The sequence below is a fragment of the Nymphaea colorata genome, chromosome 11 (assembly GCF_008831285.2).
Source record: "Nymphaea colorata isolate Beijing-Zhang1983 chromosome 11, ASM883128v2, whole genome shotgun sequence".
Lineage (NCBI taxonomy): Eukaryota > Viridiplantae > Streptophyta > Magnoliopsida > Nymphaeales > Nymphaeaceae > Nymphaea > Nymphaea colorata.
Genome location: NC_045148.1, coordinates 11949102 through 11973018, shown reverse-complemented (window position 1 = coordinate 11973018; position 23917 = coordinate 11949102). Strand labels below are relative to the sequence as shown.

General features: G+C 41.2%; 1 protein-coding gene and 1 pseudogene across 2 annotated transcripts in view; both read right to left on the bottom strand.

The window, feature by feature from the left end:
- The window catches only part of LOC116264357 (glutamine-dependent NAD(+) synthetase), an 87428-nt gene that overhangs the window by 5921 nt on the left and 57590 nt on the right, over positions 1-23917 (bottom strand). The window contains exons 9-10 of one of the 2 annotated variants that reach the window (XM_031644500.2): positions 18365-18541; positions 18071-18238 (exon numbers count right to left, since the gene is read on the bottom strand). In XM_031644500.2, the coding sequence (XP_031500360.1) occupies positions 18071-18238; positions 18365-18541 (345 nt within the window). The remainder of the gene's footprint in view (positions 1-18070; positions 18239-18364; positions 18542-23917) is intronic. The other variant, XM_031644501.2, reaches the window with a different exon arrangement.
- LOC116265089 (U6 spliceosomal RNA) lies at positions 16451-16547 on the bottom strand (annotated as a pseudogene).

Genomic DNA, 23917 nt, shown 5'->3' with positions numbered 1-23917 from the left:
TCTTTGCTTCAAATATTAAAAAGAATATTATTTCCATTTCTAAACTTGTAGATGATACAAACTCATCTATTGAATTTACTTCTTCCTTTGTGTATGCCAAGGATCTTCTAACGAAGAAACATTCCCTAAAGGGGAACGACAAGAAAATATGTATGTCTTCAAGGAAAGTCCTTATTTCTTACAGCCCTCTTCAAGTCCAACGCAATTGACATGCTTTCCTTCCAAAGCACCTTCACAAATTCCAAGTTCTAGCTGTCTTCAATCAAATGTCATAAGCCAAATTTATGGCATGGTCGTATGGGACATTGTAGTTGTGGGTTTTTGGAAAAAATAGCATAAGATAATCTCATTCAAAATCCAGTCTATCTTTTGATTCCTATGACAAAAAATGTTTTAGTTGCAAACTATGTAAGAGTCATATACTTCATTTTCATAATATCAATAAAAGAGCTTCTAAACCTTTTGAAATTGTCTATCCTGTAGGCCAGCTCCCATTGATTCCTTGTCTGGCTCCCACTATTATGTTTTGTTCATAGATTCTTATTCTCGATATACTGGATTTGAAACAAAAATTAAAAGTGTTTAGTATCTTTCGAGAATTTCATGCCATGATTCAAACACACTTTTCGTATAAGATTGTGCATTTCCAGTGTGATGGTGGGGGAGAATATTCTTCACATGACTTTATTAACTTTTTAGGAGAAAATGGGATAACTCGACAGAATTCATGCTCATACACCCCACAGCAAAATGGCGTAGCTAAACAGAAACATCGTTACATCGTGGAAAGTGGTATGAGTATGATGCATGATAGTAACACTCCTATTACTCTATGGACAGAGACTTTTCACACTGCTGTGCTGTACATATAATAAATCGTTTGACCATGACAATTTTGGATTCAAAATCTCCTTATTTCACTCTTTTTGATCGAAATCCAAACTACAATGATTTAAGGGTTTTCGGATGTGTGTATTATGTTCACATTGACTCATCATTAAGGTTTCCGGATGTGTGTATTATGTTCACATTGACTCATCATTAAGAAAAGTCTATGGTGGCAAAGTTGCTACAGGGTCTCTCTTCTGAATACGGAGTAGCAAAGGCGCAGATGTTGACTGGAGCAGAAATCCTTGACCTAGCTAAGGCTTACAACAAACTCAACCATCTTGCTGTGACCCTTTCTCCACCTTCCGATGATGCTCCTACCTCTGCTTTGGTGGCTTCAGGAGGCCGTGGAGGTAGTGTCTCTAGAGGAAGGGACATAAGTCGAGGGTCAGGAGGAGGTCGTGAGAGATTTCAGTGCACCTACTGTGGAAAAATAGGGCATTTGAAGAACCAATGTTGGGATAAGCATAGTCGTCCTTCCGCTGCATCCCTAGGAAGAGGTGTTGCATCTAAGCAAGGCAAGAATTCATTACAGTCTCCTATTGAATCTGTCCAGGCAACTTCATTAGTAGTAGAGGGGTCTTTGTCTTCTTTCCATCCTGAGATTGTGACAGTGAATATCAACAAGTCAGAGTATGAACAGTTCTTAGCACACAAATCTATTCAGCCGTCGGCCTCCATAGTTATGATAGACAATAATGTCTGTCAATACTACTCCATATGATACAAGTACTACTTGGATTATTGATTCAGGAGCATCCGAGCACTTTTATAGTAGATTTTCATTGTTTACCTTGCACCACACATTACCTCAGACTCGTCATGTGAAACTTGCAAATAGCAGATGGTCACCCATTATGAGTTACAGAGATATTAAGATTTTCTAGTCTATGACAATTCCTAATGTGTTATATGCTCCTAAGTTTCTCATTAATCTTTTATCAGTCAGACAATTGACTAATGACTTACATTGTCGTGTTACATTTGCCTCTGGTTTATGTTCATTTCATGTGTGGGGCCCTAGTAGAGTTGCTAATAAGTCTAGATTTCGTTATTTCCTTGTTATTGTTGATGATTATTCTCGAGTCACTTGGGTTTTCCTTTTGAAAGAAATGTCTGAAGCCATATGTAGTCTCAAGAACCTTATTATTGAAATAAAAACTCAATTTGGTATTCTTGTTTAAAAGCATTCTCATTGATAACGCTCTTGAGTTCAAGACATCTACATTAATGAGATTTTACTCTGATAATGGCATTGCTTGCGATTGATAGCAATAAAGGAGTTGAAGACTTAGTGATCAGACTGCAAGTGGAGCTTTCTATGTCAAAGCTTATTGATGATACTCATTCTTCTGTTGAGTTTACACCTTCTTCTGTTTGCGTCAAAGATGCTCGAACCAAGAAGACATTCGCTGAGGGTCTTTGCAAAGGAGACATGTACATCATTGAAGAAGCTCCAAAAGTGTCCACGTCATGTGTTTCAGATTCATCTTTTTCCAGTCAGAGTGAAGTCAATATAACAGAGTGTGATAAGCCATCCATTTGGCATGGTCGTTTAGCACATTGTAGTTGGTCTTTCATTCAAAGTCTTGTTGCAGATGAACTATTACATAAGTCCAGTCTAAGTCCAGTCAATGAGTCTAGCATGTGCTCAAGCTGTCATATTTGTAAGAGTCATGCTTTTCCTTTTCAATCAATAAATAAGCGAACTTCAAAGTTATTTGATACCATATATTCTGATGTTTGGGGGCCTGCTCTCGTTTCTTCTTCTTCCAGGAGCAAGTATTATGTTGGTTTCATTGATTCTTATTCACGTTACACATGGATCCATTTCATGAAAAGTAAATCAGAGGTTTTCCGCTTATTCACTCAATTCCATGCCTTGGTCCAAAACAAATACCCTAGCAATATTGTGCATTTTCAATGTGATGGTGAGGGTGAGTTCATCTCAAATAAATTTACTAAGTATTTACTAAATCATGGGATCACTTTACAGATTTCCTCTCCACACACACAACAGCAGAATGGTGTTGCTGAAAGACAACATAGACACATAACTGAAAGCGCACTAAGTATGTTGCATGACACAGATGTGCCCATGAATTTATGGATTGAAGCCTTCCATATTGTTGTTCATGTCATTAGTCGACTGCCACTATCTATACTTGAAAGAAAATCTTCATTCTTTATTTTACATCAAGAACAACCAAATTATGATGACGTGTTTTTGGATGTGTCTGTTATGTTCATGTTGATGTTTCCTTGAGAAATAAATTTCAAGATCGAGCTATTATGTGCAGATTTGTGGGTTATGTAGAAAATTATAAGGGCTATAGACGTTACAATCCAAAAACTGTCGTGCGCAATTGTGCATATTTCACGATCTATGCCACACGAACTCTTCAAAAAAGGGGCCGCACCCATGTCGACATGATGCTGGTGCTGTAACGCTATTTGTTTTGGGCAGGTCGGGTCAGATCGGGACCCAGACTCGGACCCAAACCCATCACGAAAGAGGGTCCCGACGTCGCCCTCCCCTGCCTCTTCTTTCCCTCTTCTCCCTTGTTTCCTCTCTTCGTCTCTCCCTTTGCTACAACCTTAGCACAGAGAAGAAGAAGGCGGAGGATTGAGCAGCGGCGACAGAGGTTAACGGCGGTGGTGGCGCACAGGTGAGAAACGCCGATCCTTCCCTATCCTTTCTTTCTTCTTTTTCTCGCTCGCCCTTCACCGCACCAATCCCTCTCTCTCCCGTACTGTTTCGCCCTTTCTGCCACTCTCATGCTCTCTCTCCCTCTCCGTCTGCTCTCCATCTGTCTGAACTCTCCCTGCTCGAGCCCTCTCCCTCAACCGAACACTCCCTATGCTCTCTCTTGCTCTCTTATGCCAAACCTGTCTCCCTCACCCGATCCCTTGTTTCCCCCTCACTCACTCGTTTTCAACCTCCCACACTACTGTCGTGGGCCTCTTCTAGTGATAGACCCCTCCCTTAAACTCCATTTTCACTCATTTCAACTCTTTTGTGGCTGTTGGATGGATTGCAGTTTGGGGATGTGTTCTCCCCTTCTTAACAGTGACTAGAATATATTGGTGGTGGCGGCCTTGAAGGATTTTAGCCGTTGGAGGATCTCTCGAACTCGTGAGGTGGCTGCCAGGATTTTGTGAGTCGATACTACTTGTCGACACCCTTTTGAGGCGATGACATGCCTCAATGATTGTATTGTCAGATTTGTATTAATTGGAAAGCGGTCCGAATAGAGAAGTTATCGTTTGACTATGTTTGCAGGTACACCGGGCACGTCAAGTAGACCTTGAGCAACGCGGTTTGTAGCTCGAAGTGTTTTGAAGTATTTTGTGGACGCGCCACAGGTATGGCGGCATTCCAGGCAAATCCCTGCCTGGGGCCAACTTGAGAATGTGTGTTCCTAGGATTGTTAGATCCTATGATTGTGATGTGATTGAATGATTGTTTTGTGAGTGAATGTATGTACGCATGCGAATGATTGATATGTGATAAGCTTTGTTTTGAAAAGCTATTAGAAGCTGGTTTTGAAAACTGTTACGTATTTGCACGTGCATGCTAGAATTGATAACTACTTAGGACAGATGAGGTGAGGTATCGAGTCGAGTATCTCATCGACCCCAATCGTGCATTAGAAAGCATCATAGATTGATAACTGCCTAAGACAGCTACGAGCCAATCATGGATCGAGTCTACTCTCCGTGGTTTGGCTAAGTTTTGAAAGATGTGACTGATGTGCGTGATTGTGAATGTTGTGATTTGTTGCATATGCATTGCCATGGGCAATAATGCAATTGAATGAATTGAAGGGTAGTTGTACCCGTATTGTTATGACGACTAGCTAAGAATGTCAATGTTATGTGTAGACCTCGTGTGGAGGCAATTGGAGGTGTGGGTGCACTCGTGAAGTGGACCAACCTCATGAGCTAGCCAGTCATTTTGTGAATGATTTGTCATGTGACAAGTTTTGTTTTGGAAAGCTATTAGAAGCTTGCTTTAAAAATTGTTACGCATTTGCATGTGCATGTTAGAATTGATAACTACTTAGGACAGATGAGGTGGGATATCGAGTCGAGTGTCTCCTCGACCCCGATTGTGCATTAGAGAGCATCATAGAATGATAATTGCATAAGACAACTACGAGCCATCACGGATCGAGACTACTCTCCGGGATTTGGCTAAGTTTTCAAAGATGTGATTGATGTGTTTGACAAGATGTGAATTTTTATGAATGTGAATGTGGAGATTTGTTGCATATGTATTGCCGTGGGCAATGATGCAATTGAATGAGATTAGAGGATAGATGTACCCATATTGTTATGACGGCTAGCTAAGACTGTTAATGTTATGTGTGGCCCTCGTGTGGAGGCAATTGGAAGTGTGGGTGCACTCGTGAAGTGTACCAACCTCATGAGCTAGCCAGTCTTTTTGTTAATGTGCATTATAATGATAATAATGAAAGAATAAGAGATGAGAGACTAGTGGGATGTGACTATGTGTTTGGAAGTTGTCCCTCCTTCGCCACTGGTCTCGCTTATTCGGAGCGCAGGCGGTGCAAGGCCCGAGGGTACTGTTGTGTGATGTGCTTAGAGCGTTGGGCTCCCACCTTCCCAACCTGGGTGTCCTAGGGAAGGCTGAGTATCTCTCCTTGGAATTCACACACCCATGGATGAGTGCTCTACCGCTGCAGCGGAAATGAATCCATACTATTATGGGCCACCACGGGGGTTGTCTCTCGGCTGTAGGCCGCCGGCGGTGTGCACGTACCTGTGTTTGCACCCACAGGAACTGTCAATTCACTAAAGTTAATGTAAATGAAAGAATGTGAAAGAAGTGATATGAATGATGCGGTATGCCTGAATTGCGTGTGACTATTAAATGTGATATTGTGGCCTTTACATGTGAAGGGCTTCTTGACAAGTTATGTGATTGTGTGCCCTACTACAACATGATAGAAAATTGTTTCGTAGTTAAAATAAATGAGAAGAATGTGATTGTAAATATGAATGAAGTGTATGTGAATGTAGTGAATATGCATGAAGTTAATGCGATTATGAATTATGTTGAGTTTCGCCATTAAGTGGCCTTTACATATTGTGGTGTGAATGATAATGATAGGTTTATGCATGAGGTGCATGTGATTTGTGCATGTGCTATGGTGGCCATCAAGTGGCCTTTACATGTCGTGGTATATGTGAGAGGCTCTCATGGCATGCCATGGAAAAGTATGCCCCATCACGACATGATAGTGATTGTTTTCGAAATTGTTATATCCCACATTTGAGCCCTCACTGTAGAGGGTTAGGGATTTTCCTGACTTGTTGTCATACTGCGAAGGCTAAGCCTTCAGTTGTTTCTTTTTTCAGGTTTTGGCGGACCCGGGGCAGCAGGTTGATAAGATGCTATGTCACATAGGTACGGGTATGGGTGCTAGTGCGGGTACCGGTGCGGGTACTGACCATTTTCAAAAGAACTTGGGTGCGGGGCACGGCCGTATATATATATAAACAATAAGAAATACTTAGAAAATATGTATCAAAATAAAGAATATACATCAACATAAACAAATAAATAACATAGACAATATATATCAACAGCTCTTGCAGCAGTTTGTTTAAGAAACCTATGAAAAACTTCAAACATATGGACAACCAAGCAGATCCCTAGTCAAATATGAAAATCAATCGAATTTTCACATCCAAAGAATATAATAAAAAGTAAGGTGGAAAAAATTAAATCAAAGTAAAATTAAGCAGTTTGAATCTATAGGTACCCAAGTGTCAAAGTACCCATTTTGGGTACGGGTACGGCGACACGGGTACGTGGACCTTACTGAAGTACCCATGTGATTTAGATCAAATGGCTTCACTCACATCCTACTGGGGAGGTTTTGGGTCATTTGTAGTGTCGGCACGTCGTGTCCTGGTCTCTTTGATGTCTTGTTTTTGTTAGGCATCAAAGTTGTGGTTTGGAGCATTTTTGTCATACGTACTGACGTGATTTTTGTATGAATGAAATTGATTATATAATGAGAAGTTGTCTCATTGTTCGAAATTGCATGGCTCATTTCCATTTGAATTGTTGTGTCGTCGCACCTCGATGCTTTATGTTTGAGAAAAAAAAAACAAATTTTATTTGAGGGTCAAAAGGTTGGGGTGTGACAGGTGCTGCTTTGACATGCACCCCAACCACATCCTTTCTTATGCAAGTTCAAAATATTTTTCATTTTTTTCTTCTCCCTGTCCCTTCCTTTCGGTATGTATAATAATAAAAGTAAAAAGAAAGGAAAGATTAAACTAAAAAACAAGCTAAAATTGTACATATTACGAATACATATATTTATATATATATAATAAATATATTATATATATACACCCTCGCCGCACCCTCGTACCCAAATTTTTTTTGGATACGTCGCACCAGCACCCACATTTGCACCCGCACCCCACACTCATGTGACATAGTTCACGACATGTATGCAAGAGCAAATATTAGGTTGAGGCCATGAATGAAGAAATGGCTGCTTTAAATGAATGTCAAAGTTAGGAGATTGTTCCTCGTCCAGATAATAAGAATGTGGTAGGTTCAAAATGGGTTTACAAAATCAAATATAAACCCGATGGAAGTACTGATAGTTCTAAGGCTCGTCTTGTGGCTAGAGGCTTCACTCAACAGTACGGGGAAGATTATGATGGGATTTTCAGTCCAGTTATCAAGATGGGAACGATCCGGGTTATCATTTCTCTTGCAGTCTCGCATGGATGGTCTTTATATCAATTCGATGTTAAAAATGTTTTTCTTCAAAAGGAAGAAGTATATATGGAACAACCTCCAGGTTATGCTACCAATGATCCAACTCAATGAGTGTGTAAATTACAAAAATCGTTGTATGGGCTTAAGCAAGCATCTCGCTCATGGTTCGATAGATTTTCTCTTTATATATAGTAGGCTGGCTTTCTCAAAAGTTCATTTGACCATTCCTTATTCATATATCATTCAGGTGAAATTACTAATTGGCTACTTATATATGTAGATGACATAGTTCTTACTGGAAATTCTTCATGTTATATATCTCACGTTAAGAAAGTATTGAGGTAACAATTCAAGATGAAGGATCTCTGTGAACTACGGTATTTCTTGGGTGTTGAGCTTGATAAAAAGGGTGACACGTTAACTCTTACGCAACACAAATATACTTTTGATATTTTGGATAGAGCAGGTATGACAAATTGCAAACCCATAAATACTCCTAGTGTTCTCAATACAAAATTGAATGCCTTTGATGGGAGTAATACATACTCAAATCCTAGTTCTTATCGGAGTATAGTTGGCATGTCGCAATATCTCACCTTTACACACTCAGACATAGTATATGCAATGAATCAAGTTTCTCAGTTTATACACACCCACAAAAGAACATATGAATGCTACTAAACGTATTTTGCGTTATCTTAAGGCTACTCTTGAGGATGGACTCGTCTACACAAGACAGTCAACTTATTTGAATGGACATACCATTTCCACCTATACTGATGCAGATTGGGCAGGTGATCCAGATGATAGACGATCAGTTTCAGGTTATTGTATCTTCCTCCATTCCAATCTTATTTGCTGGAGTAGCAGGAAACAATGTGTAGTTGCCAGATTGAGCACTGAGGTAGAATATAGGGCAATGGCTGCTAGCACAGCTGAAGCTTCATGGTTGCGTCATCTTCTTAGGGAACTCTCTCCTTCCCATTGCTCAATCATCTCTATTTTGTGATAACCAAAGTGCGATCAAGATTGTTTTCAATCCTATTCTACATAATCATACTAAGCATATAGAGATTGATCAACACTTCATTTGCCAGAAGGTTGAGGAAAACGAGATTGTTCCTACTTATATATTCACGTCTCAATAAGTGGCTGATCTATTTACCAAGGGTCTCATAATGTAACGCTCGTCATGTTTTGAGCAGGTCGGGTTGGATCGGGATGCAGACCCGGACCCGAACCCTTGGCATGAAAGAGCCGACGCGAGGGCTCTTCTCCCTCGCCTTTCCCTCTTTTCTCTCGTCTATCTCCTGGGTGCTCTCGGGCTAGTGCAAAGAAGAAGAAGAAGACGGAGGTGGTGCCGACAGCGGCGAGGACGGCGGTGGCGACGGTGTTGCATAGGTAAGCCATCGGTCTCCCCCTCTCCTTATCCTTTCTTTCTCCCTTCCTCTCCTCCACCACTCTCACCCACTGTCGCCTCTCTGTCTGTCTCCCCCTTGTTCCCCTTTTTCCGTCTGTCTGTCTGTCTCTCTCTCTGCACGCTCTCTCCCTCTGCGTTCTCTTTTGCCCTCTCGACTCTCTGGCGCTCTCACTTCTCTGCCTGTTTTTTTTTCTCTGACAGCGCCCTCTCTCCCTTCCCTCACGTGCTCTCACCTCACTGCCTTCTTTTCCCCTTTTGACCGAACCCTTTCTCCCTCTCATTTTCAGCCTACCTAACATCTACCGTAGGTTTTTTTTTTATGACAGACCCCTCCCTTGAGGCCCCTTCTCGCTGATTTTGATTATATTGTGGGTTTGGTCGATTTGCAGCTAGGAGAACGTATTCTTCCCCTCATATCAGCGACTAGGTGGTGGAGTCTTGGCACGATTTTTGCCGTTTGGGGATCGATTGAGCGCTTGGGGTGGCTGTCGGAGACGTTACAACAGTTCGGACTCTTGTTTTGGGGTGAGCAAGATCTAATCAAGCCCAAATTATTGAATATTATCGATTAGAGCATGTATAATTACTGTTTGAGCATGCTAAGAGCTTAGTATTAATTATTTGGAACGCATGTTAGTGATTTTGTTTTTGGGGGAAAGCTTAGGACTATGTTGGAAAGCGAAGATTCATACATTTGATGATCATTTAAGCATGATGGATTAATTTTCGAAGCATTAGGGAAGCATGGTAGAGATTGTGAGGTTGTGAGGAAGATTTAGAACAGTCTTAGGGTGCACGTAACACATGCTTTTGTGAACGGGTGTGTCATGAAGTTAATTGGGAAAATATACGTATTTGGATGTGACTTTGGGGTTGATGTCTTAATTAAAGAACGTTATTGAGGAAGGTGTTAGTGATGAATTGATTGATGGTTGTGGGTTTTGATATTTTGTGCCAACGTCAAGTTGTAAGGAGGAGGCCTAATGGAGAGCTTGTTTGTCGACACTACCCGTCGACCCCCTCTTGAGGCGATGACACGTGCCTCAATGATTCTGTTTGTATTTGTTTGAATTGTTTAGGTATCTAGTAGGAATCTTACCTTTGGTTTATGTTTGCAGGTACACTGGAAACGTCCCGTCGACCTTGAGTTCAAAGCTCGAGGAGTTTTGAAGAAATTGGTGAGCACGCCACAGGTATGGCGGCATTCCAGGCAAATCCCTGCCTGAGGCCAATGTGTGATTGTGCGTTCCTAGGATCAGGGGATCCTAGGATTGTGATGTTAATTGATTGATTGCCTTGTAAATGAGTATATGTATGTTGCTTATATGATATGAATGGTCGTTTGTTTTGAAAATGTTACGCGTTTGCATGTGCATGCTAGAATTGATAACTGTTTAGGACAGATGAGGTGGGGTATCGAGACGAGTGTCTCCTCGACCCCAATTGTGCATTAGAAAGCATCATAGAATGATAACTGCATAGGACAACTACGAGCCAACCGCAGATCGAGACTACTCTCTGTGGTTTGGCTAAGTCTTCAAAAGATGTGATTGATGAGATGATCGTTATGAATGTGTATGTTGTTGCATATACATTGCCATGGGCAATGATGCAAATGGATGATTTGGAGGGTAGTTGTACCCGTATGGTATGACAGCTAGCAATGACTGTTACTGTATGTATAGACCTCATGTGGAGGTATGGGTGCAATCGTGAAGTGTACTAACCTCATGTGCTAGCCAGTCATCTTGTGAATGTGTAACTATAATGATAAGAATGAATGAATAAGAGATGAGAGGCCAGTGGGATGTGGCTATGTGTTTGGGAGTTGTCCCGCTTTTGCCACTGGTCTCGCCTGTTCGGAGCGTAGGCGGTGCAAGGCCCCAGGGTACTGTTGTGTGATGTGCTTGGAGCATAGGCTCCCGCCTTCCCAACCTGGGTGTCCTAGGGAAGGCTGAATGTCTCTTCTTGGAACTCACACATCCATGGATGAGTGCTCTACCGCTGCAGCGGATGGATGGATCCATACTGTTCTGGGCCACCACGGGGGTTGTCTCTCGGCTGTAGGCCGCCCGCGGTGTGCACGTGTCTGTGTTTGCACCTACAGGAACTGTTAATACACTGAAGTTAATGAAAATGTGATGTATATGATGGAATGCATGTGACTGATGTGTATGTGAATGATCTGAATGCAAGTGTTATGTTTAAGCATGCTTCGCATGTGATTGACATTGTGTTAGTGTGGCCATCAAGTGGCCTTTACGTGTCGTACTCTGACACGACATGATGATAGATGGGTTGATATTTGTTCTCTTATTTGAGCCTTACTTGAGAAGGTTTGGCATTTTCCTGGCTTGTTGTCATACTGCGAAGGCTGAGCCTTCAGTTGTTTTCTTTTTCAGGTTTTGGCGGACCCCAGGCAGCAGGTTGAGCAGATGGTTTCACTCACGTCCTATTGGGGAGGTTTTAGGTTTTGTTTGTATAGTGCCGACGCGTCTTGCTTCGTTTGTATTGATGTCTTATTTTGTTAGGCATCAATGTTAGGATTTTGGGGCATTTTTGTCATGTATAGGGATGTGATTTTGTATGAAATGACGTTGTTCTATAAATGAAAGTTCGCCCCATTGTTTTGAATTGCTTGACTCATTTATTTTGAACTGTTGTGTAGTCACACCTCCATGTTTGATGTTTAGAAAAAAAATGGTTGTGTGTCAAAAGGTCGGGGTGTGACACATAAGGCATCATTTTTGGGAATTGAAGAACAAGTGTGTTGCGTGCAGCCAAGGGAGAGAAGAGAAGAGAACGAGAGAGAGAGAGAACTTTTTCATATCCACTAGTCTGACCTAATCTCACGTTAAATGAGAATAGGGTAAAATAACAAATTACAAAAGAAGTCCACAACTAGAACACTAATTTGTAAAGAGCTGTTCTTAAACTTGTAAATATTCAAAAAACACCACCTAACACAAATATTATTCAACACTCCCCCTCAAGCTGGAGCATAGATGTTAATCATGCTCAGCTTGTCACAACATATAGAAAACTCTGCAATAGGCAAGACTTTAGTGAAGATATCAGCGGCTTGATCTTTAGAGGCTACATGTATAGTGGAGATGATTCCCTCTTGAACCATATCACGAATATAATGGCAATCTACTTTGATGTGCTTTGTCCTCTCATGAAATACTGGATTATTGGCAATGTAGGTGGCGGCCTTGTTATCACAAAACACCTTCATAGGTGTAGAAGTAGAAATACCAAGACTCTCAAGTAAGGATCTAGATCACGTCATTTCAGCAGCCGTTTGAGCCATAGCACGATATTCAGACTCCGCACTAGACCTAGAAACAACATTTTGCTTCTTACTTCTCCAAAAGATGAGATTTTCTCCCACAAACACACAAAACCCTGTGGTGGACTTCCTATCATCAACTGAGCCTGCATAATCTGCATCGCTATAAGCTTTAACATCAAGAGATGTACCCTTTTTAAAGAAAAGGCCTTTGCTAGGGGAGGACTTCAAATACTTGACAATTAACATAGCTGCATCCCAATGTAATTTTCTTGGTTTTTCCATGAATTGTCTTAATTTTCCCACAGCAAAGCTAATATCTGGCCGAGTTACTGTCACATAGAGAAGCTTACCAATCAGCGACCCGTAGGCATGAGAAGCTATCTCTTCCGAGTCATCATCATATAGATGTACCCATGGGTTCATAGGAAGAGTTGCAGGTTTAGCTCCCAGCATCCCTGTGTCCTGTAACAGATCAAGAACATACTTCCTTTGTGATAACACAACTCTTTCCTTACTACGAGCAACTTCAATGCCAAGGAAGTAGCGTAGCTGGCCAAGATCTTTGGTAACAAAGTGTTGTTGTAGAAATTTCTTTGTATGAGCTACCTCCTACTCACATTCACCTGCCAAAACAATATCATCAACATACACCACTAACACAACTGTACCTCTAGATCCTTTCATAACGAATAACGAATGGTCCAGTTGAGATCTCTTAAAGTCACATTTTAACACAACTTCTGAGAATTTGTGAAACCACGCACGAGGACTTTGTTTTAAGCCATATATAGCTTTCTTAAGCCTGCACACCTTACCACACTCTCCTTGACGTTCAAAGCCAGGAAGCTGCTGCATATACACAGTCTCATCAAGATCCCCATATAAGAAGGCATTTTTGACATCCAGCGGATATAAGGGCCAATCATAATGTACTGCAACAGATACAATAAGACGTATGGTGCCCATCCTAGCCACAGGAGAAAAAGTCTCAAAGAAATCCACCCCATATGTTTGGGTATAACCTTTTGCTACAAGACGAGCTTGGTAGCGCTCTACTGAGCCATCAGACAGGTACTTGATGGTAAATACCCATTTGGAGCCCACAACATCACAACCAGATGGAGGATCAACCAATTCCCATGTTCTCCTTTGCATTAGAGTCTCCATCTCATCCTGCATAGCCTGCCGCCACCTAGGATCAAGTAATGCTTGTTGGTGACTGGAGGGAATAGAAGTTACTGACAATGCTGACACAAACTGCTGGAAGGCAAACTACTTCTAGTGTGTTTGCCTAATTGACAGGCCTCACACTGGAATGACTCAGACACAGAAATATTAGGGAGAACACCACGAAGCTTGGATAATGAAGGATGGCCTAGTCGGAGATGCCACTGGTATGGGGTTGGTGTAGATAGAGCCATAGATGCCACGCCCTCCACTGGCTCCGACAGTAGGTACACTCCCTTGCGCTCATGGCCGCCACCAATCGTCTTCTCATTTTGTAAGTCCTGAAAAACACATGAACCAGGATCAAATATGGCTCTACAATGCAAATCTTTCGTCAACTGAGTAACAGATAAAAGGTTAGCAGGAAACTTTGGAGCATATAAAACATGGGAAAGAAGGACAGAACCAGGAAGTTTAACATCGAGAAAGCTTTCCGTTCGCAAGCCTAACATGTTGAGGCTGTGGAAAACGATGCAATGAAGTAAATACGTGAGGCTGACTGCAAAAGTGTTTCGAAGCCCTAGAATCAATAATCCTCATAGTACCTGGTTCATGGGAAGTACTAGCAACAGATAAAGAGGAATCCACCATGACCGAGGAGGAAGCTGTAGACATCGTGGTAGGAAGAGATAGTTGAGCCATAAGCTGATCATACTCTGCCTTACTCATAGTCACTGTAGAGTTCTCAGAATTCATCGAGGAAGGAGTCTCTCCAAGTGGTGTAGCAGCTCGGGCAGACCCTACAAGAATCTGAGAAGAGAAGGTCCCTCTGCCTCCTGAAGTACTAGATCCCCTACCATGGGAAGTAGAAGACGGTCTACCATGTTTGTCCCAACATCTATCTTCTAAATGTCCCAATTTTCCACAAAATGTACATTGAAATCTTCCTCTGCCCCCTACACCACGACCTGAGCCTCTACCCCTAGTGGCTTGTCCACGCCCTCCAGACATAGCTAAGGCTACAGAAGGAGACTCACTCTGGGACTGAGAGAGAGATACAACCAATCTACTGAGTCTATTATATGCCTCAGCAAGATCTGGAATTTCTGCTCCAGTAAGCATCTGAACTTTTGCTACCTCATACTTAGGGGACAAACCAGCTAAGAACTTAGCCACCATAGTCTGCTCAAAATGTGTCTTGTAACATGCCTGGCATGGAGGTCGAAGAACCTTCAATCGTTCATACGCAACTTTAACTGAAGCAAAGTATTGAGATAGTTCCAATTCACCTTGCTGCAGTTTGAGTAACTCTTCCTCAACTTGTAAAATTTTTGAGACATTCTTGTTATGAGAATAAGTTTGTCTCAAGAACGTCCACATATGTTTGGCAGTCGTATAGTAGGCAAGAGTAGGAGCTATATCTGTCTGCACACTGTTCATGATCCAGGACATAACAATACTATTATCTTCTTTCCATGTGGTATATTTCCCAGTTTTAACACTCGGTTCATCTTCTTCAATGATGTGGTCTTTCCGATGCCCTACTACAGACATCATAAACATTTGTGACCAGATTTCATAGTTGTGACCATCTAATTTCACAGTAGAACCATAGAAGAAAGGATTCCCAACCACTTTGTATTCAGTATAAGACTCAATCCTAGGACTGTCTCCCATATTAGACTGTTGTCCAAGCTCCATTGTAACACCACAAAAAAACAGCCAACACTAATATATGCAGCAGAGCAGAACTAGTATATGCAGCAGGAAGATACTATGCCTTACGCAGACAACACTAATATATGCAGCAGGGCAGAACGTGTATATGCAGCAGGAAGACTATAACGTACGTAGATTCCAGCGCTGGTATATGCAGCAGGAAGAGACTATAACGTACGTAGATTCCAACACTGGTATATGCAGCAGGAAGAGACTATAACGTACGCAGATGATAAGGAGTTTTCTGCGATAAAATATATATATATTCCCTTTATAACATCTAGGGCAGATCCACGGCTGACAGAAAACTAGGGCAGATCCACGGCTGACAGAAAACTGGTCATTGCACATAACTTTCCATGCTCTTCTGCGACTTGAAGAAAACACCTGCTACATCCATCAGACACAAGGAGACACCTGCGACATCCAGCAAATACCAGCAACTTCCATTCAAGCTGTGACCAGGGACACCAAAGAAAACTTCTGCCACGTGAAGGAGACACCTGCGACTTCCATCCAGCTTGAAGAATGTTTAACCAATCTTCATCCACGTCCACTTCAACAACGCATCGATCTAGGGTTTTTAATCTTTTGCTTGAGAGTTCAAACTGTCTTGCCCTCAAAATTCTCCACGAGAACAGAAGAAGAGGAAGAGGATGATCACGGTGAGAGATAGGTTTCAGTCCCAAGAAAGGTTATGCTCTGATACCATGTTGCGTGCAGCCAAGGGAGAGAAGAGAAGAGAACGAGAGAGAGAGAGAACTTTTTCATATCCACTAATCTGCCCTAATCCCATGTTAAATGAGAATAGGGTAAAATAACAAATTACAAAAGAAGTCCACAACTAGAACACTAATTTGTAAAGAGTTGTTCCTAAACTTTTAAATATTCAAAAAACACCACCTAACACAAATATTATTCAACAAAGTGCATGATCAAACCTCATGTACAACTTGAGGGGTCTGTTAAGATATGGTTCGGGTCAAGTCTGACCCCACCCATCTTGACCACAACGGTGGCATACTTGTAATTTTTATTGTTGTTTTGTGTATTTACATGTAACACAAATTAATATATATTAATGACAAGGGGCAGGTGCCAAGCCTACGGCCTTTATTCTTCTCTCTCTCTTCTCGAGCAATTTGTTCCTCTTCTCGTCTTTTCGCGCCTCGTCAAGACTTCATCTGGTGGTTTGGTGATATACATCAAAATATTACAATCTTTGCGCAGGTGCCATGCTAATCTTCTCTATATCGTTCCAATTTTATCGGATGTCTCTAAATGACTTCTTAAAATTCTATGACTACACAGCTGTCCCCTATTCCCACAAGAATACTTTTGCTTAAGTTGCTAAGTTTGCAGCAGAAAGAGAGATTAGGAAAACATAATCAGCTTTTAACACAAAAGGATTAGAAAACGGGTAACAAAAAGCGTACTTGAGAGCAGGCCTAGTGCATTACCAAAATGTAAACTTTTAGCCCCTGCTAGAGGCAACGTAACACTAAAGGGGGCATAAACACTGCAATTGGACTCAAAGAGAAAAGCAGACGGTAGAATAACACCACTGTGCAAAGTAAGCACAAGGGAACAACATAAACTTCTGTTTTCTTTTCTGTACTGTTCTTTTTTACATTGGTAATTTCCTGTTTTCCTATTTGCTCAGCCAATGTTTGGCTGCTTGAGCTGGCATTGCTAGAATTCTAGACATTGGACCTAGCTCGACGCTAGCTCCTTTGTCAATTGCTGCATTCATTTAGAGGTAATGCCTCCTTGTCTTCTCAAGTTTTTGAAGCTTTTCTTTTGAAGAATTCAGCCTCAGTTCCATTATTTTGTGTGCTTTACTTAAGTTAGATCTTTGAGAGCATGCAGACAATTCATGTGAACCTACTCTGCATACTGGATTTGTTGAAGCCTGTTCCCATCAACTTTTCTTGCATCATTTACACCAATAAAATTTGTTATGACCTGGTCCAAAACTTACTCAAATGCCTGGACTGAACCAGGTCATTGGACTTGATATCGGAGTCAAGTTTGATACTTGGGCCTGGGTCCAACATGAGGATGTGTCTTCCTCAATGAAAGTGAATTGTAACACCCTATGTGTCAAAGATTTTGAGAATTCTTAGGAGGTTTATATACCTGGGCATCATAGAAGAGTCATAACCTTTTAAGGTGCAAACCAGAGCCAGATAAATGGGAAGTTGAGATCCACCAAAACACACTCGGTTCAGTTTCAGACCAGGTCATTTGCTAAAAGAAAAGTTGAGTAGCCAAAATGCCTTATTGGTTTTTTGTTAGAAATGTATCGAGATTGTTACATAATTTGATACACAAAGAAAGGTAGATAGCCCAAAATGTAAAGATAAAAAACAGTAACAGCTGTAAGCGCTTATTGACAAGGAATATAGAGACTGTTATACAATTTTATATACAGAGGAAGGTACCTTGGCCAAAAGTGTAAGGATACTACAAAACAGTAAGAAGTGTTACTGCTTTCTTATAGAAATCTGCAATTTGTCGTCTATAAACATTTCTAAATGCCAAAGACACTCAAATGCTGAATAAGAAAATTACAACTATGTCCCTAATTCACAATAGCCTTAGTTATTTCAATAATGCTTCAAAAAGTTTCAATAACTCTAAAGTGAGAGGAACAAGAAAGCATCTGAAAAGTGAAAACAGAAGGTTCATAATATATAAAATATAATTGTTTGATCAGGCAGAAAAACACCATTCCTTTTCATCTCAAGGTAGATGCCATAGGAATGTAGCAGTTCAAAAGGTAAGCTAAATCAGTGCGCAGAAGGACCTGGGAATAATTTGCACGAATGGGCTCCAACTCCGCAGTTGGAGGAGCTGCTTCAACTTCGGCCAAGGATGTAAATCCAAGATTAACAGAAGCCCATCGAAGAAATGAACGGAGATCAACCTTACTAACACTCCCTATTGGATTGAGATCAGCTGAGCTACAATCATACTGCACAAAATAAATAGAAAATCTCAGACAACTAACTTCCAGGAAGGCCAGACTGATATCATGAAAAATAAAAAAGCATCATTAAATACGTTAGAGACAAATAGTTAATAATAAAGATGTTTATACCTTGGTTAGGTATCCACGCAATGCTTCATCAACATTTGAACTTCCGAGGACAAGATAGAAGCCAGACTTACTATGAACCCAAGGCATGAGAGATGCAAGCATAAATGATACAACCATTCGTACTCTAGCTTGTATATTTTGCAAGGCCAGGTTCTCAGTATTTGAGCCACCATCAACCTTTATAAAAAGGCGTTAACCAATATTATGTTGCGAACCAATGATACTATAAATAGAGCATTAACTAACTAGTGTTGAATTAGGCACACATGCAGAAAAAAGTAAAATAGAGATCAACGTGGGGAGAGAGTTATATAGCACGCTATGGACTACAAGGATTGACTTGCTGATGGTATAATGTAGTCCCAATGAAGATCCAACTGAGAAATAGCACAGACAAGAAGGAGGATGAAGGGAACTGGGAAGTGTGATCATGAAATCCTATAGTCAATAGGGCTTCGTCGACCCATTAACCATTTTAACCATCAACAAATCTATAAAGCAAAAAGCAGCTTAAACTCAGCAATATCTTACCTATAACACCACTTGGGACTCATTTTTCATGTCTGAAGCCTTCTCCATTGTTGCTTCTTACTATAATTATAACAGCCCAAGGTTTCCAATGTATTGAAACTTTAAACATACAAAATTCTGATCATAATATCACAAAAAGATGATTAAAAAAAAACACCATGATCTCTTTAAGATATCAACAACTTAAATGTATAGTACCATCATTGTATCAGCATCTATGATACATGGACGCACCATTTTGGGATCCATACCACAACAACATTGCTGTGATGCGAGTGCAACCTGTGGGTGCAGGTTCTGCTTGGGTACAAGTACAACAGTACTCACAAAAAAAATAAAACATAAAAAATGGGATGAGGAAAGAGGAGGAGAAAAAGGAAAGAAAAAAAAGGATGACAGAAGAAAGATACACTTGGCTGCAGCAGGAAATGCATGCTGAGGTTAAGAGTTAGGGTTGTTAATGTTTTTGTTTGAAACCTCTCTCTTATTGTCATTTCCAAATTGCAAATTTTCATTTTATCTTCTTGCTTTTTAAAGTTGTTTTTTGTTACAATAAGAGGCAACTATGAAAGGATCCACTTGTAACTTTTCACAGACATACACAAACAATACACACACACACATAAGTGTCATGCCTGCACCAGCATTGCACACTCATGAGACATTGATCAGCATTTATCATGGTTGTTGGTAAAAATATCTGCAACTTCATCTTTTGAAGCAACATATTCAGTAGATACAATCCCTGCTTGAACTAAGTCCCTAATATAGTGACAATCCACTTCGATATGCTTAATCAGTTCGTGGAAGACCGGGTTATTGGCTATATAGGTAGCCGCTTTATTATCACATTGCATTTTTATAGGCAATTCTATCTGAATTCCAAGGCCTTCTAGCATGGCTCTAACCCAAGTGATCAGTGGCAGTTTGAGCCATGGCTCGGTACTCTGACTTTGCACTAGACCGAGCCACAACAGCATAGCTTCTTTTTAATGTATATGCATACCTCAAGCCCTAATTTTATATGCAAATTAATGATTTCTTATGCCAGCCAGATTAGGACCTTTGTCATGCTGTTTGTATATTGTTAGCATATTAGTTTTCTTTATAATTTATATCCATATCGTGCTGTTTGTGTGCTGTTAGTGCTGCATTTTTTTCTCCGTATATTGACTTTTTACTTATTTACAAGTCATATTTGATACATTGTACTGTTTTCTTTTAAATTTATAGACATTTAGTGTATCGTGACAAAGGAACATGTCCAACTTCATGGTATAGTGTTCTACAGTTCTACTATTTTTATATTATAAAAGAAAGAGCAATAGACCAGACCAAGCAACAAAAGCGAATGGTCTGTCCTTAGCCAGTCATCCATAATATCAAATAAATCACTTTCTTTCGCTCTTCTTTGTCATTTCACATACAAAGAAGAGAGCTGGTTTTGGGCCAGAGGACCACTCACTCCCAAAGGAGGGTAGGATGTAACGCTCGGCATGTGCAGGTCGGGTCGGGTCAGGGTCCAGACCCGGACCCGAGCTCCACCCGCGTGTGAGCCCGACGCCCTCTCCTCCCTCGTCTTTCCCTCTTCTCCCGCGTCTTCCTCACAGACCCCTCCCCCTCTGTTGCCACTCGTGCCAGCGCAAGGAAGAAGAAGAGAAGACGGAGGTGGAGCAGGCGGCGGCGAGGACGGCGGTCCTCCGGTAAGCCCCCATCTTCTTTCTTTCTTTCTTTCTTCTTCTCCCCTTTTCTCCTCCTCCCTCTCTCACTGTCTCTGCCGTCTCCTCTCTCAACCCCACGACCTCCCTCTTACGCAACCCTCTTTCTCTCGTGCTTTTCTCCTCTGCCTGCACTCTTCCCTCTTTGTCAGCTCCCTCTCTCTCGCACCCTCACTGCCGTTTTCCCATTTCTGTCTGAACCCTCTCTCTGTCCGTCTCTCTCTGTCAGTGCCTCTCCCTGCCCACACGCTCCCTACTTGAGCTCTCTCTCCCCATTTCCTGATTGCTTTTTCCCATTTTCCTCAACCGAGCACTCTTTATCATGGATTTCATCTTTGTTTGTTAGGATTCCAGTTTGGGGAACACGTTCTTCCCCTCATATCAGCGTTTAGGTGGTGTTGGTGGTGGCGGCTTGGCACAATTTCTGCCATTTGGGGACCGATTGTACGCTTGAGGTGGCTGTCGGAGGCATCACAGCAGTTTGGACATTTAGATTGGGGTGAGCAAGGCCTATTTGAGCTTCAATTATTGAATATTATCTATGAGAACATGTATAATTATTGTTTGAGCATGTTAGAGCTTAGAATTGATGTTTTGGGACGCATGTTAGCGATTTTGTTTTTGGGGAAAAGTTTAGGATTATGTTGGAAAGCGTTGATTAATGCCTATAATGATCATTTAAGCATGATGTTGATTTTCGAGGTAATAGGGAAGCATGGTAGAGATTGTGTGGTTGTGGGGAAGATTTAGGACTGTTTTAGTGAGCTTGTAGCACACGTTTTTGTGAACGGGTGCGTCTTGGAGTTAAGTAAGGAAAGTGTACGTAAGTTGGATGTGCCTTCGGGGTTGACGCCTTGATTAAAGAAAGTTGCGAGAAAGGCATTAGTGGTGGATGGATTGATGACTTTGGGTCTTGATGTTGGTGGCAACGTCGAGATGTAAGGAGGAGGTCTTTTGGAGAGCTTGTTGGTCGACACTACCCGTTGACACCCTCTTGAGGCAATGACACGTGCCACAAGGATTTTGTTTTGTATTTGTTTGAATTGTTTAGGTATCTAGTAGAAGCCTCACCTTTTGTTTATGTCTGCAGGTACACCGGGCTCGTCCCGTCGACCTTGAGTTCGAAGCTCAAGGAATTTTGAAGAGTTTTGTGAGCGCGCCACAAGTATGGCGACATTCCAGGCAAATCCATGCTTGGGCAAATGGGTGATTGTGTGCTCCTAGGATCATGGGATCCTAAGATTGTGATGTGACTTGATTGATTGTCTTGTAAATGAGTATATGTATGTTTGTTCATGCGTTGATATACGATATAAATTGTTTTGAAAGGTTATTAGTAGTTGTTTTGAAAAGGTTACGCATTTGCATGTGCATGCTAGAATTGATATCTGTTGACAGATGAGGCGGGGTATCGAGTCGAGTGTCTCCTCGACCCCAATTATGCATTAGAAAGCATCATAGAATGATAACTGCATAGGACAGCTACGAGTCAATCGCAGATCGAGACTACTCTCTATGGTTTGGCTAAGTTTTTCAAAGATATGATTGATGTGATAATTAATACGAACGTTGTGTTTTGTTGCATATTCATTGCTGTGGGCAATAATGCAAATGAATGGATTGAAGGGTAATTGTACCCATACTGTATAACAGTTAGCTATGACTGTTAGTGTTATGTGTAGACCTTGTGTGGAGGCAACTGGAGGTGTGAGTGCACTCGTGGAGTGTATCAACCTCATGAGCTAGCCAGTCAGTTTGTGAATGAATTATTCTAATGATAATAACAAATGATTAAGAGATGAGAGGCCAGTGGGATGTGGCTATGTGTTTGGGAGATGTCCCGTTTTCGTCATTGGTCTCGCCTGTTCGGAGCGCAGGCGGTGCAAGGCCCCAGGGTACTGTTGTGTGTTGTGCTTGGAGCGTTGGGCTCCCGCCTTCCCAACCTGGGTGTCTTAGGGAAGGCTGAGTATCTCTCCTTGGAATTCACACATCCATGGATGAGTGCTCTACCGCTGCAGCGGATGAAATGGATCCATACTATTATGGGCCACCACGGGGGTTGTCTCTCGGCGCAGGCCGCCTATGGTGTGCACGTGCATGTGTTGCACCCACAGGAACTGTTAATTCACTAAAGTTAATGAAAATGTAATGTATATGATTGTATGTGACTGATGTGCATGTGATTGATATGAAAGCATGTGATTGAAATTGTGTACTGTGGCCATTGAGTGGCTTGTACGTGTCGTGCTCTGACACGACATAATGATGAATGATTTTGATAATTGTTTTCTGATTTGAGCCCTATCTAAGAGGGTTTGGTATTTTCCTGGCTTGTTGCCATACTGCGAAGGCTGAGCCTTCAGTTGTTTTCTTTTTCAGGTTTTGGCGGACCCGAGGCAGCAGGTTGAGCAGATGGCTTCACTCACATCCTACTGGGGAGGTTTTGGGTTTTGTTTTCTTGTTTAGTGCCCGCGCGTCTTGGTTTATTGGTATTGATGTCTTGTTTTTGGATAGACATCAATCATATAGTTGGGGCATTTTTGTTACACACATAGATGTGGTTTGTATATACAAAATGGTTATATAAATGAAGGTTCGCCCCATTGTTTTGAATTGCTTGGCTCATCTCTTTTGAACTGTTGTGTAGTCGCACCTCGATGCTTTATGTTTAGAAAAAAAAAATGTTTGGGTGTCAAAATGTCGGGGTGTGACAATTCCACTTATAGCTTTTCAAATATAGAGTATAATGGCCGATAAAAGCAAGACGATTGCAAGTAGAAGTGACAATATAGTAAGTTCTAGAGGTAGTGTCAATGCAGCAGACACAACTAAAACAGATTCATCTCAACCATTTTGAAGGTATGTGACTAAAGCAACAAAAGCTAGTCTGTGGGAATACGAATTTTGCTTGCAATTTTAGTAATGAACAGTCTATTGGCTCCTATATGCATGTTAAGACATTTATTACAGATCAAACTTCAAAGGATGTGGAATCAGAGGTTGCAAAGATATCAATAAAGAATGGAAGGAATTGGAAAAAAAAAAGGCAGCTGAAACAAAAAAAGAAATTCAGCAAAATCAAGTGACATATTTGTTCCACTTTATGCAATTTAAGAAGATGAAGATGTTCCAAAGAAAAAAACAAGATGAGCTTGGGAATATGACCTACAAAAACCATAGCACAAGCATTCAGAAGTATGGGGAGAAAAGAGATGGATAGAAGAATTGGGAGGTTCTGTTTTGCAAGTTCACTTCCTTTCAATGCAGTTAGAAGTCCTTATTAAGAAGATGTCGTTATGGGTTT